At 40.2% G+C, this 19,607-nt stretch overlaps 1 protein-coding gene across 2 annotated transcripts in view; it reads left to right on the top strand.

Moving 5' to 3' along the window:
• Positions 1-1,987: 1,987 nt before the first annotated feature.
• The window catches only part of TMEFF2 (transmembrane protein with EGF like and two follistatin like domains 2), a 230,249-nt gene continuing 212,629 nt past the window's right edge, over positions 1,988-19,607 (top strand). Inside the window, exons 1-4 of one of the 2 annotated variants that reach the window (XM_019462757.2) lie at positions 1,988-2,598; positions 4,985-5,094; positions 13,533-13,662; positions 18,148-18,174. In XM_019462757.2, the coding sequence (XP_019318302.1) occupies positions 2,427-2,598; positions 4,985-5,094; positions 13,533-13,662; positions 18,148-18,174 (439 nt within the window). In that variant the 5' untranslated portion in view covers positions 1,988-2,426. The remainder of the gene's footprint in view (positions 2,599-4,984; positions 5,095-13,532; positions 13,663-18,147; positions 18,175-19,607) is intronic. The other variant, XM_019462767.2, reaches the window with a different exon arrangement.

Genomic DNA, 19,607 nt, shown 5'->3' on the forward strand with positions numbered 1-19,607 from the left:
AAGTGGGCGAGGGTTGGGGGGTAATCTTGGGGCGGAGGCGGAGATGTAAGATAAAGGGATGGGTTTCACACAGGAAAAAAGATGAGATTTCTTTGAGGCTCTGAGGTGCTGCACGATCACATCTCTCAAAGGAGAAGTTAAAAAGCAAGGAAGTGGGAGGAGGTTGGAGGTTAAGGTACTTAAAAGGATAGCTCGGGCACAATTTGTTTTTCTGACGGTGCCTGCCAAAGATAGATAGTCCCTGCTTTCAAAGTGTACTGATGCCTCTTTTAAGTGATTGGGGATGGACGCTAATTGCCTGTGAGATACTATCAAACACGCTCTTCTAAATTCGGGGAACCAGAAGGAGAGGGGGAAAGGCGAGATTCTAAAAGAGAGAAACAGAGATGAGGGCAAAGAAAGAAAGAAAGAAAGGGAGGAAGGTTGGAAGGAAGGATGGAAGAAAGGAAGGAAGGGAAAAAAAAGAAAGGGAAGGAAGGGAAGGAGGAAGGAAGGAAGGAAGGAAGGAAGGAAGGAAGGAAGGAAGGAAGGAAGGGAGGGAGGTAAAAAGGAAGGTGGGAGGAGGCAGAGAAGAGAAAGAGGAAAGAAGGAGGGAGGGAGAGAGAAAGAGGGAGGGTGCTGCGAGAAAAAAAAAAAAAGAAAAAAAAATCCTGAATCACTAAACAATCACACAGAAAAGAAAATTCTTCCTTGTAGGTCATCCAAAACACTGTGACCGCAATAACGACCCGGGTCACGACGGAAAAATCTTCCTCTCCATCCACGTCCCGGGAAGCTCTCGGTCCGGTTACTAGCGACTAAAATACCATTAGGCTAAAGAGTGTCTAACTGCGTGAAGAATGCAGCAGGCGGAAGGCGGGTCCCGCTACGCCTTTGCTCAGCGCCGGCTGGAGCGAAAGAAAGAAGGGCACCGAGCGAGATAGTCCAGTCGAGTTAGACCTTCTCGCCTCCCCGGGTCGCCGGCGATGGGGCGGAGAGATCCGCTAGAGCGCGCAGGGCCGCTCCCCGCGCCGCCCGAGCGAGCCGCTCTTCTGGGAAGCCGCTTCCCGGGGGCTGCGCCCGCAACCCACCCGTTGCTGCCGCGGAGGAGCCCTCCCCGCCTCTCCCCGACCACTTGTGCGGAGCCAATCTGACCTCCGGAACACACTTCCCCGCGCCTCCTGGGCAGCCGCACTAACACGCTCCTGGCTGGAGAGGAGCGAGTAACGAGAAGGCTCCAGAGTCTGGGCTCCCCGGGCTGCGTCGGAGCTGCAGGGGGCCAGGGAGGGGAGGGAGAGAGGGAGAGAGAAGGAAGAGGAGAGGGAGCCTGCAAGGCTGGCTGAGTCAGCTTGGCGAGCAGCCTCCGGGTCGCAGGCTCCGGGGGAAACTGCTGCTGCTTCCAGGCCGGCCAGAGCTGTTCTCACACCACCGCCTCTCACCCTCTCCTGGTCTCTGCCACCTCCCCAGAGAAAGGTTCCTGGGCTTGCGCGGCGATTTCCCCAGCTTGAATCCGGATACAGGCGGCGCGCTCCCGCACGCAGGAGCGCGGGGCGCCAGCAGGACACCCTCTCCTCTGGGCCCGCTCTCCCCTCTCTGCCCTGCTGCTCCCGCTTCTCCGCCACCTCAGCCCTCGCCGGCCGCAGCTCAGAGAGACGCCACCCAGCCGCGGCTGGCACTCGCAGCCCGGGGTCACGCACTGACGAGGGGAGCTAGATCGGGGAGCCCTAGACCGGACCCAAAGCTCGGGGGGGGGGGGGGTCGTGGGGCGGAAAGTGAAAGGGCAGGTGGTATATAAAGCTGTGAGAGTCGCCCACTCTGGAGCCCGCGCTTCTCCCCCGAGCCATCCCCGCCTAGCCGCACTCGGGCCAGCGCCTGGCGAGCTGGCCCATCTGTGGCATCCGCCGTCGCCTCCTCCTTGCACCTCCTCGCCGACCCCTCCCTCGCGGGACCTGCATCCCGCTCCGCCAATCAGCGCCCGCCTGCCTCTTCCCACGTGATCTCGGGCGGGCTAAGGACCTGCTGCTTCCCAAACGCCAGAGGGATGCGGGCGGCAGAGCGCGAGAGGCGGCTGCGGGGCTGTGGGGCGCTTTGACTCTCCTTCCACGCAGCCTCCTTGGACTCCTCTCCTCCGCCCTCCGGACTCCGGTCTCCTCGTGGTCCCCTGGCTTCCCAGATCCCCCTCCTTATGGCAGCAGCCCCCCGAGTCTCCGGCGCAGCTTCTCGGCGGACGACCCTCTCGCTCCCGGGGCTGGGCCGGGTCACTGGATGTTGCTGAAACTCCGGAGACCATGCGCGGGTTTGGCTGCTGCTTCCCCGTCGGGTGCCACTGCCGCCGCCGCCGCCTCTGCTGCCGCCGTCCGCGGGATGCCCAGTAGCCCGCTGCCCGGCCCCCGCGATCGCGTGTTCTTCGGAAGCCGTTTGCTACTGCAGAGTTGCGCGAACTAGTCATGGTGCTGTGGGAGTCCCCGCGGCAGTGCAGCAGCTGGACACTCTGCGAGGGCTTCTGCTGGCTGCTGCTGCTGCCGGTGATGCTACTCATCGTAGCCCGCCCGGTGAAGCTCGCGGCTTTCCCTACCTCCTTAAGTGACTGCCAAACGCCCACCGGTTGGAACTGCTCTGGTAAGTCCACAACCCCAGCGCCCGACCCCCTTCGGCCCCGCAGAGGGGACGCGTTTCCAGCGCATACCAAGCCCACCTTAGTGCGTCTCCTCAGCCCCGTGCCTCTTACTGCCCCAAACCTCTCGGACGACCGACCTCCACCCCGAGGAGCACTGGGAACCTTCCAGGCCGCTGCGGAAGCTGGGGCGGGGGGGTGGGGGGTGGGTGACGGGGTCTGGGGTGGGCAAAAAGTACACGTGTAGGAACCTTTTGCATCCTTGCCCTTAGAGCGGCGGATATTTTAAGAAATACTGGACGGGATGGTTTTGTGGATCCACCGAAATGAGCACCAGTCCTTGGGGGCTGGGGGGGTGGTGGGGTGGGGTGCGGGGTGGGGACTAAAACAGAACATTTCCATCATGAAAGGAAAAAGTCTGGCTAAAACGAGCGAGAAATAACTTTATGGGAAGGAACAAGCGAGAAAGCGATAAATCCAATAGTGACTGCAGGGGAAACACTGATTTCTGGCAAAAGTGCCATGGGGTGCCCTGGTCTTGCTTTCAAGATCAGGTCACACGGATTCTAAAGGAGCTTGGGGTTTAAGAGAATCATTATCTCTCTCTCTGTCTTCCCCTTTCTCTCTCCCTTTCCCTCTCTCCGTCTCTTCCTCTCTCCCACATCCTCCTTCAAAGACGTGTTTTTGCAGCCCAGAGATGCTTCTCTCTTGCCTCCCCAAGCTCCTGATGGGGAAGGAAGTTGAGAAAAGAATCAGTCGTCGGTCTCCCAGGCCTGGGTGGGCATAGCCGAGGCAGGCAGGCTCCTGCGGGCGGGCGGAACCGACCCGGGCGGACGCGGACTCCATTTCTGGGCAAGCTTCCTCCGAGTGGGTCCGGCGCTCTTCTTGCTTGCCGGGGTCCCTTCAGAGTCTGAACGCGAGAGCTTGGCAGGCTTTGCTCAGCCGAAGCCTCCTAAGTACATAGGGCCCGAGGATGGGAGTTGCTGTACTCCTGGCTGGCTTTGCATTTCAGTGTGACAGCCCAGAGTATACCCGGGCGGGATTGTGGTGTGATTTCATTGGCATTTTAAATTGCATTCACATGCCTGGGTATTGTCCCCTAGGTCTGGTCTGTTCTAGTTTTAGCAAGCGTGCATGTAATTTTTCATCTTCTGTAAATATAATTCTGCTGTAGTTAAATCTGGCTCTGAACAAAGTGGCTTCCAGGGATGTATATAAGCTGAAGTGTGTGTAACTTTGGAGAGGTGGGAATGGCCAACTGTAACTCATAGGATGAAAGAACATGTAGTCCTAGGTTGTTACTGCCATGAGGAACATTATCATGCATCATGATAGTTTGTGCTTTTTTTAAAGACAGGTTGAGATTTGTACCCTGTTAGATTTGGGTCAATAGATTGCCTTTGTTCTGTTTTCGGCAATTTCTAACTTTGGTATTTTTATAAAATTTAGCATGTCTTCTTTAACTTATTCCTGGTTCATGGGCGCACGTATGTTATTTTTGAAAAGCTAAGTTCCAGTTTTCAGGTGTCTGATCACTTTTTTAGGTGCTTTATCATAGGGCTATGAAACAACCTGTGCTTGAAATGAATGGTCACAGCTTTGTAGACCAACATGCCTGGTTTGCTTCATCCCAAGTACAGTATCGCTTTAGGAAATAACTAACTTAAATGGGAAATTGAGGTTGGCAATCAAGAGATGTACTATGAGCCGGATATCTTAAGGAGATTTGCAGAGACTAAAGAGAATAAACTTGTTTTCAAGGCAGATTTTCAAGAACCTGGCACCCCCCTCCACCCTGTTAACTTAGAGGTGATCAATCTTCATTTGAGCCAGACAGACCATCACAGAAAACACTGTGCCTGTTTATCTTTATTATTGGGGCTTTGTTTCCTCTTTGTCTGGAGAAATTCCAAATAAGGGGTTGCTTCAGACCTTAAGGCAAAAGAATGATTAAGGATGGAAAAATGGTAAAATGACATTCAGAGACCATCAACAGCTTTTTTCTAAAATGTAGGCTTGGGGGGGGGGGGGGCGGTCATAAACTGTACTCTACTTAATGAGAAAAAAAAAATAAGGAAGCTGGGGATCAAGTTATAAACCTTCATTCACTGCTGCCAGTATTAACTCTGGCTAAAATAAAATAGCACAATCAAAAGAGAATATTAAAAGATAATTCACTAAAAAAGAATTGTGAAAAAAAAGAAATGAATATTGATCACTTAACTAGATTTTGGAGGTTATCAGTAGAGAATGACCTTGCAGTACAGCTGTGGTTAATGGAATAAAAATTTAGAGCAATTCTTTTAAAGCTGCAAGATAGTGCTTTTGTTGTGGTTGTTTTTAAAATCTGTAACATCTTTAAATGACTGGAATATTTTCTTTAAATTTGAGGTTATGATGACAGAGAAAACGATCTCTTCCTCTGTGACACCAACACCTGTAAATTTGATGGGGAATGTTTAAGAATTGGAGACACTGTGACTTGCGTCTGTCAGTTCAAGGTAAGAAGTCTGATATTTGCATCTTCTTCTTCATTGATGAGACTACAAAGAAGGGATCTCCCTTTACAAACCATCACTTGGCAATTTATAGCTGTGCAAGCTAAGAGGAAAGCTGGCACCAAGCAAAAGTGTTGTCCTGCCAAGAGAGCCAACGGATGTCAAAAAGACATAGCTTTTTGGAGAAATGTGTATGCCAGAGTTATAAATGCCACTGGAGGTAGAAAGCTTCAGGTTGTTCCTTTGATGTGTCAGAAGCAAATTAGGTTTATGTGTCCCATCGAGCAAGAATTTTATAATTCAACAACTGCTGGGGATAGTAGCTACAACAATCAATGGATAAGAAGTGTAGATTTGTACTTTTGTTCTTTTTGATTGGGGCTGTCATTTCTTTTTTTTTATCGTACTGTTCTGTTTTAATGGCCTTGGGTCTTATGATCCTGGCAATCCAGTTAAGTTTTTAAATAAACTCCTCATTAGCGTGACTTCAGAACTACTGTGCTAGTTTTGGAAATCTTGGAACTTACTAATATATATCAACTTTTCATGGGTATCACGTTGAATTACAGCTGGATCTCCCAAGAACCCCAAAGAGTGCAAATAGCTGCAGGCTATTTTATGAATGTTAGGAAGATGGAGTTTGCCTCATGTTAAAAGAATAAATAAAATAATTTTTTTGTAAGTAGAATGGGAGACTGTAGCACTTGTATCATCAAAACTACATTATGCGTATCTATTGAAGATAGAACTCATGTCATTATTACAGCCATCATCTAACAAATGCTTTATGCCACGTAAATTATAAGCCCTCTTTTCTCTCAGAATGTTTATATAAGCATATGTACCCTCAACTACCACAGCTATTGTATTAATGTCTTATATTCACCTTTGAGTGTTGCTGAATTACTTTTGTAAGTACACATGAAATCTAACATAAGGTTCAACCAAGAACCTTTTGTGCAAAAACAAAACTATATAAGTGAGATCAGGTAAAACTTTTCCAAGACTGGGTAAGCAAAACTAAAAAAATAAGAAAAAAAATGTTACAGAACAAATGAAAACATGAAAGTGAAATTCAGGTCTAAAAACTTGTTATAGTATGCAATATTTAGAATTGTTGATGAAATTAAATATTTTGAATTGAATTCGACCTCCCAGTGAAAGAGATAAGGGAATTCAGATTTAAATATAGTTTGAATGGTTTGTAGATAAGTTAAAAGCTTCTTGCAAATTATTTTCTTCTTTCTAAGAAAAGCAATAAAACAACTAATATTTGCAAAGTGCACCACCTCCTGGTGGGTGAATATTGCTGTGACCACACTACAGTCTTTCAGACTATACTATAGTGTTAGAAACATATTTGTGCATATTTAATATGCACGTGACACGAACCTCTAAGGTCTCCAGCTGCACTGAACAATGTAATTATGTTTTTTCAATGAACTACATGGGAGAGGTAGAGCATGAAAACTCTCCAATTCATACTTTCCCCAAATGTTAACTCAGGGAAAAGTACATTTGGACAAATCAGTAATTAAAGGCCCAAAGGATTTTGTGGATTTTCCCCCTTACAGTTTGTGATTCCCATAAATTGGTCTTACTTGCATGACCCAGGGTAGGCATAAGAAGTGAATTCATGAAGAGTATAAAATGAACCAAAAAGAACGTTCATCAAAGGAAAAACCATAATTCTAACAAGATTTCGACAAGAGAAAAATAATGGAGTTCACAAAATTCTAAATGGGTGCATGCTACTACAAGGAAATGTATAGTTTTCTTATTAAAGAAACTGTATTCAGTTTTCAGGTTCCACAAAGGGTTTTGGTAAAACTTTTTATCAACAAAAATATTTGTGCTTTTCATGTTTTGGTCAGCCAGTTACATTTGTCATTAATTTAAATAATTGTTCAGTGGAATTGATTGGGGAGAGGGCAATGAAAACAAGTTTGAATAAGAAAATAAATGTGTTTTTTTTTTTTTTTTCAACGTTTTTTATTTATTTTTGGGACAGAGAGAGACAGAGCATGAATGGGGGAGGGGCAGAGAGAGAGGGAGACACAGAATCGGAAACAGGCTCCAGGCTCCGAGCCATCAGCCCAGAGCCTGATGCGGGGCTCGAACTCACGGACCGCGCGAGATCGTGACCTGGCTGAAGTCGGACGCTTAACCGACTGCGCCACCCAGGCGCCCCAATAAATGTGTTTTTTTAATGCCTATAGTATTTAAATTTACTGCTAGATTTTACTGCTGTAAGCTTATGCTTTGTGATAGATGTCAGTCTGTCAAGAGAAAATAAACATTCCCTTCATGGAAAATTTAGACTCTACACATACTAAGACTGTAGAGTGGCTGATTTAGGTTCAAGATCAAAGAAAATGCACAAGTTGTGCAAAGAATAATAAGATATTTTAGGCTAAGAGTATCTTGATTCATTCCTTTCTAGTACATTCCAATGAATTTGAGGTTTTGGGGTGTGTGTGTGTGTGTGTGTGTTTTCCCTCCATATAAGGGAGATGTCTTGATAATCTGTTTTCCTATATCCTAGTCTAAACTAGCTGAGGTTATCTACTCCTAGTCTCCTGTGTTTATGGATACAGTCACAAATTCTTTCATTCAAATTAGAATGTGAACGATGGTCATTGTGTCTGAGAGATAAATTTCAAAGGGAAGCGTGGGTGTGATCTGTAGTTTGCCAACTTGGATTATTATTGAAGCACTAAAGAGAACATATATTTGCCTTCACTTCTCTTAGATGATCTAAAATAAACATAGGGGCATCTGGGTGGCTCTGTTGGTCAAGCATCCAACTCTTGATCTCTGCTCAGGTCATGATCTCACTGTTTGTGAAATGGACCCCCCACATTGGGCTTTGTGCTGACAGCGTGGAGCCTACTTGGGATTCTCCCTCTGCCTCCCTCCCTGTGCGCCTCTCCCCTGCTCCTGTGCGTGCTCTCTCTTTTCTCTCCCTCTCTCTCTCAAAATAAATAGATAAACATTTGAAAAATTAAATTAAATTAAATTAAAATTAAATTAAATAAACACATTCTACCCTTTACTTGTCACAACTGGGTGAGTTCATTGTTTTATCCTCCTTTTACCGATGAAGTAATTCAGGCCCATTACCATTATTAAGTGGTGATCTTAAAGTAAGAACCTAGGTCCTTTGGCACCAAATCCAATTATTTCCCAGGACATTATACATGCAAAAATACATGAAAATATCAGTAACAGCAACAACAATACCAAATTATTGTAGACAATTCAGTATCACAGGTAGTACACCTGAGTTTTTGGTGATGATATGAGTTCCAGAAATGGTCTGCAGCCTCATTTCTATCTAAATACCAGATGACATGCTGATAAATCTTCTGATAAACCAGTTGTGGAGAGGAAAATTTAGAGACAGTTGGATGGATGGATAGGTGGATGGAAGGAAGGAAGGATAAAGTAAGAAGAGAAGGAAGGAAAAAGGAAAGGAGGGAAGGAGGGAGGAAGGACCATATGCAGTTTTTCATAGATAGCACTGGTCATACAATGACCAATTATCAGTTTGTAATTCAAAAATATGATGAAGTTATGCTTTTCAGATATTATTTAACTCATATATTAAATGTTTTCATTTAATAACCACGTTTTAGATCTGCAGTTCTTCCACTTACTAGGACTGCATAACAAATTGCCCAGAACTTAGTGACTTAAAAATAATGAACAAAACAGATGGACATAAGGGAAGGGAAACAAAAATAATATAAAGACAGGGAGGGGGATAAAACAAAAGAGACTCATAAATATGGAGAACAAACTGAGGGTCGCTGGAGGGGTTGTGGGGAGGGGGATGGGCTAAATGGGTAAGGGGCACTAGGGAATCTACTCCTGAAATCATTGTTGCACTATATGCTAACTAATTTGGATGTAAATTTTTTAAAATAAAAAATAAAATAAAATAAATAAAAAATAAAATAAAAAATGAACTTTTTTTTTTTCTCTCATGAATCTACAATTGGACAGGGCTTGATGGAAATATCTCATCTCTGCTTCCCTTGGCATTAGCCGAGGAAGGGAGAGAACTCAAGGCTTGGTTCTGTACTCTCCTCAGGGCTCTCACTCATAAGTCTGACTATCAACTGGAGACCTGGGTCCTCAATGTGGATCTCTGTGTGTGTGTTAGTTTGGCCTACCTCATACCACAATGGCTGGGTATTAAGGGCAAGTGTCCAGAAAGAGAGAGAGAGCCAGACAGAAGCTGTATCCTTTAATGACCTAGCCTGAGAAGTCACACAGAGTCACTTTCACCATAGCCACAGGCTTGCCCACCCTTAAAGTCGTATTTTCTTTCATTTAAAGAAATGTGGTTACAGAGAAGAGAAAGTTGCTTATTGAATGATCAAAGGATTGGGACATGTGCAGGTTTTTTATCTTTTTTCTTTTTTGGAAGAGAAACATACCATATCCTAAGCCATTATTCTTAAGCCTTTGACAACTGGGAATATAACAAGAATTCACTTAACATCTGTGGAGTGCCTTCTACATGCCAGATTCCATGGAAAGTGCCAACAATCTAGAAAATGTAAGTTATACCTAGCTTCTAGATGCTGAAATCTCAGCTAAAAGAAATCTTCATTAACCAAATAAGCAATAAATCATATGAAAAAACTTCTCACATACATTTTTTGTTCATTTGTAGTAAAATGAATTCCATATATTCTAGAGTGTCAAGTCATTGAACCCACCAGTGTGATATGTAGCTACTTTCTTAAGCAATGTGGACACGTTGGAGCAAAACCATTCCACTGGAAAACACATATTTGGAAAACAAACTTAAGATTTTTACAACATCTTAAGAAAAATAGGATCACTGTTCCCCTGAGAGGAAGTTTGTACAACACATACATTTATGGGTCTAACCATCTGGGCCTGAGTCTTGTTTTTTTCCTCTTACCAGCCAACTATGTGGCCTTTAGCAAATCGCTTAACATCTGAATCTGTCCCTTCATCTGAAACTGAGCAGTATTATGATTACCACTAAAAAGTATTTCCAATAATTTGGCATATTTTAACATAGTACTTAGCCTATTTTTATGTACCAGGGTATCCTGTTTTCCTTTATTTCTTTAATTTTAGACACGTGTGTTTAGTATCAGCGTTAGACGGGGTGTCAGCTGTACTCAAAACAATACATACCGTGAGAGACAAATCGTTAACGTTTCTTTTCCTACATGGATATTCCCAAGTATTTTAGAAACATGACTCTGTTAATCCTCCTAAATACCTTAGTTAACCACTTCAGATGGGGAAACCGAGCTATAAGCTTGTTAAATATTTAACTGTTGAGTGATGTCCACAAGGTGCTACACCAAGGCAGTGAGAGAAATTGGAGAAAGGACCAGACTTGCACTCCTGAGGCTTAATGATTTAGAGTATGCTTCCTCCTTGCATTATTCATATTAATGAGTGCAAGTCGTGGTACTAAAGGCCAAAAACATCGTGCTGGTAATCTACAGTTGAGCTCTCTTCAGCTCCATACAAATCTCCCTTTTGGCTTGTGCATGGAACTTGGCAGCTCTGTTTTTAGCACTGTTCACATTTGGCTTACTGCGTCCTTCAGAAGTGGCATAGGAACACTTTATCAGTTTATTCCATATTTTAAGATGCGTATCAGCATTGTGTACTAGCACTTGTCAGAGATAATAAATACTTCCCACCCCTCACCCCCTGTCTGCTGGCTACATCTGAGTATTCTGCAGAAGTAGATGAGAAAGATAAATAGAGAGGTTCCAGGGGTTGGAAAGAAGAAAATGTGGACCCAGAGTAATGGAAGCAGGTTTGAAGATGGAGATTAACAGGTAGCCAAGGACAAGAATGCCAGAACTTGAGCATGAGAAGCCAACTAGTCCAGCCATCACACTAATTTTGACTACCTTCTGCCTATTGAAAGTGTCAGCAAGACTATGTCACCAGTTGTTCACTTCTCTCTGATCTCTCCTCCATGTGCTCAGATACCATTTTAATGTCAGTGGTTCCTAATAAATCCTCCCAGGCCATGTTTCTGACATGAGCACCATTTATGTGGTACTACGTCAATTCTGCTCACTGGAAGATTGACCTATGGTAGGTCAATTCTGAGATGTAAGTTAAAAAATCCACATATGTTGGCGCACCTGGATGACTCAGTCAGTTAAACATCTGACTTCCGCTCAGGTCATGATCTCACTGTTTGTGGGTTGGTTAAGGTCTGCACTGACAGTGCGGAACCTGCTTGGAATTCTGACTCTCCCTCTCTCTCTGCCCCTCCCCTGCTCTCTCTCTCTCTCTCTCTCTCAAAAATATAAAAACATTTTGAAAAATGCGTATATATTTTAGAAAGCTTGTGGAAGGCAGCCCTTATATAGGTTATCACCTGATCAGAAGTGAATACCTATTTAAATATCCTCATTAGTAAAAGGTTCTAATCAAGTTTAAATATAATCACATAGGATAGGGGTGCCCGGGTGGCTCAGTCGCTTAAGTATCCGACTTTGGCTCAGGTCATGATCTTGCGGTCCGTGAGGTCGAGCCCCGAGTCGGGCTCTGTGCTGACAGCCTAGAGCCTGGAGCCTGCTTTGGATTCTATGTCACCCTCTCTCTCTGTCCCTTTCTCTCTCTTTCTCTCAAAAATAAATAAACATTAAAAAAAATCATTAAAAAATATAATCACATAGACAGACTGAGTCTGGGAGCCAACAGTATAACTGTGAAAAGGAATTACTGCATAGAGAGCTTCCAGAATATGTAGATTAGAAATTGTACAAGTGCAGATTTCTAAAATATGTCATATTTAAAATATTTAAATGATTTTAATCACATGTAAGTAATTTCTAAATAGATGTGATTTAATACCTAAATCATCATGTTAGCAATTATGGAGATCATAATATGAGTGTCATACAATTTGGACTTACTATTGGGAGAAAAGTGTATCACTATTAATAAGTTCTATTTTAGTTTTTCAGTAACAGATACAGAGCAAGACTCATAAAATAAGACTTTTCATTTCAGAGAACATTGATTTATCCCATTTTATTTATAAATTACTAGGGTGATTAAACCATTGTTACATAAACAAAAAGAGCAAGAGTTAAATGGTTGATTGAGAGGGAGAAAGTACAGATATTCTAAGAAAATAGAGTAAAAAAATAAATTTCAGTTTTTTTATTATAAGATCGTAACCTTACTGAAAATCTGTTCTTTTTTTTTGGCATAAATCTTTGAGTCGAATTTAACTTATGATAGCGTTTCAGGTTTATTATCATATACATTAAAACTTTCCTAGCCACCTCACCAGATCATTGGTTAATTTTGTATGTACAAAATTATGTATGTACTTACAGCCATGAGAAATCCACATCTTTTAGTAAGAACTAGAAACAGAAGAGTGTTTTCACATGCATATGTATGTATGATTTGCTTTACTTAGTTTCTAGCATGGTGGATATTTATAAGTAATCATCGTCGTTATTATGTTTGTTACAATTAAACAGTGAAGCATCAGTAGTAGTAATCATGAGATAATCACATCTCTAGTGTAATTAGCAGGTATAGGACACAGCCAAATATCTCTAATGCCTTAGAGTGTGATTATATTACAATGAGTATACCCTGTAGGTTGCCTCATTTACATTGTAAAATGTGTACTTTTTTGTAATGAGGTTGTTTTAAAAATGAACTTTTCTTTTTATGAAATATATATTAATAGTCATACTTTTCAATAATCAATCAAGTTTACATATATATGTTTTACATACTTATCAGTAAACTTTTCTTCAATAGTTATCGATTTTTCCCTTGTATTCCATTTGCTGTTTTTTTTCTTGCACTATATCTGTCCATATCTGATTATCTAAAGATACATGACAAATGAATTAGTAATCCAAATGTCTTACCCAAATATTTAGAAATGTGTGAAGATTAAAATTCAACAGAGAAAAAACATAGTAAGGCGTAACTGACTTCATTCATATTGCAGCTATATACTTCTGCTCCAAACACGGATAGGCATTACTTATTTTTAATAACGTGAATGTTGTAGCGTGTTTTGATTCTTTCCACCAAGCCAGATGGACATATATCTGAAAAGCAGTATTAAATAATGTTGATACATTTTTTGCAATATCTTTGTACAATTGCTTGTCCAATCACTTCGTTGGAATTACCTGATCAATTCAGAAGCTTTTTTTCTCCCCCCCGCCCCCCATCTGAATCAAATGACTGATTGGCCCGACTTGACATTACTTTTGTGTATCTTTGAATGATGCCCTTGTAAGGTCAAAGACTTAATGGAAATGATGGGGATTACTGAAAATGAAAACAAGTACTTTCTTTTGCAAATGATTATTTCTGTTCAAGGTCTCAAAGGTATGCAGACTCCAGTAGTAACCATATGCTTATATCTGTGTGTTCCCCAGTGCAACAGTGACTATGTGCCTGTGTGTGGCTCCAATGGAGAGAGTTACCAGAATGAGTGCTACCTGCGACAGGCTGCATGCAAACAGCAGAGTGAGATACTTGTGGTGTCTGAAGGATCATGTGCCACAGGTATGTATATGATCCTAAAGACTCCCGAGACCTTTGGGAACCTTTGCTTTTCCTGTTATGTTATCTCCAGATAAATCATTCAGACTCTATACTGGCTGGATAAGCCTCTTATTCTTTTGCACAAGGCATGCATTATTCTTATTTTTGCCTCGTTTACATTTCGAATCACTTATGGAAGAAAGAGAAAATCTACCATAAGGATGTTGATTTTAATACATATGTTATTTAATGAAGTGCAGACAGTTGAATAATATAATTAGAGCTCTAGATTTACTGCCTATGTGCCAAATATAGAGAAACTTATCTAAGCACGGATAAAGTTGGTTTGTTTGTTTTGAACAATAGCGTCATCTGCCAGAGGGCAGTTTTGCAGATCTGGGTTTAAAAGTGAAAGTTTGGGTAACCTCAGCAGCACTAGAAAATATGAGCTTCCTTCAAAAGTGAAAATACAGAATCGTGCCAGGAAAAGTCTATTTTAATGGAAAGATAACAACTATTGGGTAGATCACACGTATTTTGTAGATAACAGGTGTTTTTCTATTCTGGGGAACTTTGTACAAAGTCATGTGTATGATGGTTGGGTCAGGATGGTAAATGAGCAAGGAGAAAGTCTTGTATTCTTTAAAAGATTATCTTAAGTCTGTTGATGGCTAGTAATTGATTGTGTTCCACATTGTACCAGTGACTAGTAAAGTTCCTAAAAACTAGCAGAAGAGAATGATATTATTACTCACAGATGATGATGTAGGCTTTTTTGTTTTGGTTTTGGTTTTTAAGTAATCATTTCTGTTATATGATTCTTTGCCTCATTATGTGAACGTCCTTCCTGGTGCCCCACTTGCCTCTTATTTGCTAGAGCAAATAGATCATTGCCACTTATCTAAGAAGTAACGAATGAAAATGACAGCAACATGTGAGAGGCATTGGACTTGCTTCCCCAGTAGGGAGGAAGGAGGGCCAGCATGGTACTATCATAGTAGAGATGGGGGAAACAGAAAGAAAGACAGGGAGCAAACTAAATATGAAAAATCAATCTGCCATACCTATGGAGAAAATTTAAAGTGATATGTTAAGACGAATCAAATAGGGGGGAAAAATGGAACCTCTGACTCTTAGAAGCCAAGAATGTTGGAGGCAAATACCAGAGAGTACTGAGAAAAGGGTTTATCTGTTCAAGATCATTTAGCTTATCAGTCTGTCTCTGACTAGCCAAATGAGAGTCAGTGGGCAGTTATAATAAAGAATCATTAAGTTATGGTATGGCTAGGAACATTTGGTGCCAAAATCTTTCTTTCTTACTTGCCAACCTCCAACTTCTTGTAGGCTCAGGCAAGCACATTCTCCTGATTCACACAAATCTTTACATTCTAGTTCCTAATGTATTGTTTATACTATGAAAATAAAGAGTGAGCCAAGTAGAAAATTTAATCGCAATTGAGTAATCCATACCTACCTGATTCGCATACTTAGATTTCTGTAGGATTTAATTAGTAAGCCAATCTTGCTGAATGTTTCCCATTGACTTAAAAACCTAAAAGGTTTTTGATCTGAATAATGATGGAGGGACCAAAGTAATTTTGATTAACCAGGTCTGACTGTAAATAAATTAGAGTTCTGACTTTTGATCTAAAAGAAATTTTCCTTCTTTGTAGATTTTCCATTTATTTTTAAAATGCTATTTGACACTGAATAGAGATGGCAAGTTGTGATCTCTAGGAATAAAAGGCAGTAGAAGATATAACTTTATTATATTTCATTGAACCTACAAATCTTTTTTTTTTTTTTTTGTCCAAAAAATGGTTTCCTATTAGGCAGTCTGCTCAATAGTCTCACTCTCAATTTTTTGTGTTATAAGAAGTGCATTGGCTAGGAGTTCAAATTTTCAAGTTCAACAGCATGACTTCTTAGGTGTTTTTGTCTCATCAGTAAGGATTTAGTAGACTACTTGTCTCTGGTTTGCCAAGATGGCTTATTTTATATTAGAGAAGCCTCAAAACTTTCCATCACTATTTCATAATGATGCCATGGGCCTGTGGTTATTTTTTCCATCTACTCCTCCTTTCTTCCCTACTTACTTGGTTTGGGTCTAATAAAACAAAAATTGTCTTAAAGATCATGTCCCTTGACTTTTTAGGAAGATACATGGGAAATACAAGCCAATATACTGCTGCCATTTTTTTCTTTTCCCAAACCATGTGTATTTATTAGAAAACCTGTAAATGAATAGGCAAGATGTTTACTCAAAACCTTAATTTTTATGTTCCAGGCACAGTGATAAGCATTTAAAACATGCTATTGTGCAGTAAGCCTCAAAACAACCCAACGACATAGACATTACTACACTCATTGAATAGAGGACAAATAAGCTTAAGAAGGTTACATAACATTCCTTATGCTATCAAATGAGTAATGTTTGGAGATTTGAATCTATAAGCTTTTACATATTTCCTCTTATGTAAGACTATAAGGATAAAAAGCCGGATAAGACATGGTTCTTGATTTTAAAAAGTTTACAGTCTTCAGAAGAAACAAGAAGCTGTACACATTTAACTAAAACATATAGAATATATTCGTGTTATAATATAACAACCTGTTAGGCTCTGATAGTTATAAGTAATACTGAATTAAGCTTTAAAATTAATTCAAATAAATTTACTTCAGATTTTAGCTGTGAAAGTATGTAAACATTGACCATTCAAGCACTGTCCTATCCAAAAGTGACGGGGCCATGAGTTCTGATTGTCAGTTCAGTTGACAGCACTATTCTATGGAGATGAATGCATCAGCCTTTGTTGATCTGTTACCATTAAACAGAGAAGGCATATGATTAAAATCCTTACTTGGTCATACATTTAGTAAGAAGGGTTTTTCTTATAAATTGTTTTACCAGTTAGCTTGCCTTAAGGAAAGACTCTGCTGGGCTAAAGACACAAGTTAATAAATGACTTGGCTTTCTGACTTCATACAGTGTTAGACTCTATGAATTTAGTGAATATGAGTCTCCACCAAGGCTGATTATTTAAACTACTACTCCTTCAGAAGTGCCATTTGATATCGTTCTTGAATCATTGAGATTTCTGTGTGAGATGAGGGCATTTCAGACAAAGAATACCAGTATTAGTCTTAATCCCCAGTATTAACATTAAAAATACATAACCAAATGTATTTAGAATGAAAAGAAGTGGAGCGCCTTGGTGGCTCAGTCGGTTAAGCGTCCCACTTTGTCTCAGGTCACGATCTTCCCGTATTTGAGTTCAAGTGTGCGTTGGGCTCTGTGCTGACAGCTCAGCTCAGAGCCTGGAGCCTGCTTTGGGTTCTGTGTCTCCCTTTCTCTCTGCCCTTCCCCTGCTTGTACTCTGTGTCTCTCTCTCTCTCAAAAATAAGTAAACATTAAAAAAAATTTTTTTAGAATGAAAAGAGTGGAGAGGCAAAAGGAAGATGATGTCCACATTTAAGAGATAGAACCAGATGGAAACTCAATGGTCTTGACTCCCACCTAGAAAACTGACTGTCCTTGGAACTGAGTTGTCAGAAATTGACACCTTTGATCAACTGTAATTATGTAGGAGGGAGGGGAGATGGAGAAAGAGAAATGTCGAAGGCAGGGTATCATTTTTTTTTTTCCTGCCAGCATCACTTAGGGTGTATCCAATTTTAAGCACAAAGAAAAAAGTCACTCCTCTATTGATTTTAAAAACAAAGGATGAAGTTGGTGGCAGATAAACTCATCCACAATTGTGGTATTTGGAAAACATATTAGCAATTACGTGAAAAAATAATCATCTATAAACTGTTTTTTTTCTTTTTGTGTATATGTGATGTATAATAATATGCCTTAATTATGAGTTTATTTGCCACATGTCTTAGCCTGTTTAATTTCTGAATCTCACTCTTATAAGCATTTTGTTTTCCTTTTTTTTTTTTTTTTTTTTTTCAGTTAATGGCACCAAATTCATCCTGGTTAAAATAAAAATATGAGAGATTTTACATAGTCCATTTTAGGAATTGTATCAAAGCTAAATAATAGTTTTTCTTACAAAGTTTAAGAATGAAAATAATACAGGGGCGCCTGGGTGGCTCAGTCGGTTGGGAGGCCGACTTCGGCTCAGGTCATGATCTTGCGGTCCGTGAGTTCTAGCCCCGCGTCGGGCTCTGTGCTGACAGCTCAGAGCCTGGAGCCTGCTTTGCATTCTGTGTCTCCCTCTCTCTGACCCTCCCTTGTTCATGCTCTGTCTCTCCCTGTCTCAAAAATGAATAAACATTAAAAAAAAAAAAAAGAATGAAAATAATACAGCATTTATTTTATAAGTTATATTATACAAATTAAATTAAATTGATGTGAATATATATTTTCAGGTTAAATATTAGTAATTTTCTCCATTATATGATTGTTTTAATGAAGAAAGTAAACATGAACTAAATAAAGTCATAAGTAGTTTTTGAATATGTTTTCAAACAAAAATAAAGTATTTCTTTTTCCCCCAGATGCAGGATCAGGATCTGGAGATGGCGGTAAGAGTTACCTTTTTATATATTTGAAGACTTACCTGTAGATATTATTTATGGGTATTAACTTATGTGTTTGCCATTACAGATGTCTGATACAAATTCACCTTTTTCATTTTAGGAAAAGGGAAAACAAAGTATCATTCTACTTATTACATAAATGTGTATACATGCAAATATTTTGATATATTTATGAATCATACTTAAGAACGTCTCATCTAATCTTTCTTGTTCATTCGTTTGTGCCTGAGTTATCTTTAAGAGAGATATGCATTTCAAAAATTCCTAAAGGAAGCCTCCAAGAACATTTAGCAGGGCAGAAAGAACTCATGAGGAAATTACTTAAATATTGAGATTTTAAAATATATAATATTGCCCTAAAATACCAGGTATTGGTATTAACACATACATAACTATCATGTAAACAAGATCTTACTTATCACATCAATAATTTGAAACTGAAGGAGCTTTAGTTCATAAAAAAAGGTAAAAAAGATAAACAAAATATAAGCCCATGAAAATAAGATATTAGGTTTACTTCTTTGGCTAAATTAATCTCTATTATTTTTACTAATGTAAGACGTGTTATCATTATTAAATTATGTGTTTAAGGAAGTATGCAAAAGAGAGGTGGAAACTTTTAAATTTGATCTGATGTCAAATAAGCCTTTATTTATGAATTGAATATTCATTGTAAATATCCCAAAATGTTTTTTCAAATGAAATCCAAACAAAATTCCACCTTTATGCACAACAAGAAAAAAAAAAAAGGTATAATTTCAATAAGAATAATAAAAAGAGAATGTATAAAAACATACATTCTTGAGGCCTTGCTTAAGCTGTATAAAATAATCAAATGTATGATTCCAAGTCAATTTTAGTGTTTAAATGCAGAATTTGATGAAAGATAAAGAAAAGAAGGCCTTGGGTTCAAGAAAGATCTAACTTATCACAGTGTCTAGTTTGGGTAATACTTCAAAGATTTATCAAGTTGCTTTATGTAATGAGTCTTATTAGTTTAAGTACTACCCAGAGAACACAATTACAGCAAAATATTGGAGAGCACTTTTTCCCATAAAGGCTAAAACTGAACAGAAGTCAAGATTTAGTACCATGAGAGCGTTAAGATGTATTTAATGTCACATGACATTGAACAGTCATTTGATGTTAGGACAGTCTCTCACTACTTCTAAGAAATTGTTTTCCTGCCAGCCCCTCTGGCTGATTAATATAGTGTTCCTAAGAAAGCTTCTCTAATTATTTGGAAAGAAGAGCGTAGAACAACTTAAATGGTAAAGAAAAAAAAGAAAGGAAAATGTTGCTTGAGTAGATATTTCACCATTAGAATATTAAAGAATTAATCAGTTTTAAAAGTGTTGCTTTTGGAAGGAAGTAGTTCGTATGCAAAATTCTGTTTATTTCCCAGCTATATTTAGTCT

The sequence above is a fragment of the Panthera pardus genome, unplaced genomic scaffold, assembly GCF_024362965.1.
Source record: "Panthera pardus isolate Hobbes unplaced genomic scaffold, ASM2436296v1 HiC_scaffold_10, whole genome shotgun sequence".
NCBI lineage: Eukaryota > Metazoa > Chordata > Mammalia > Carnivora > Felidae > Panthera > Panthera pardus.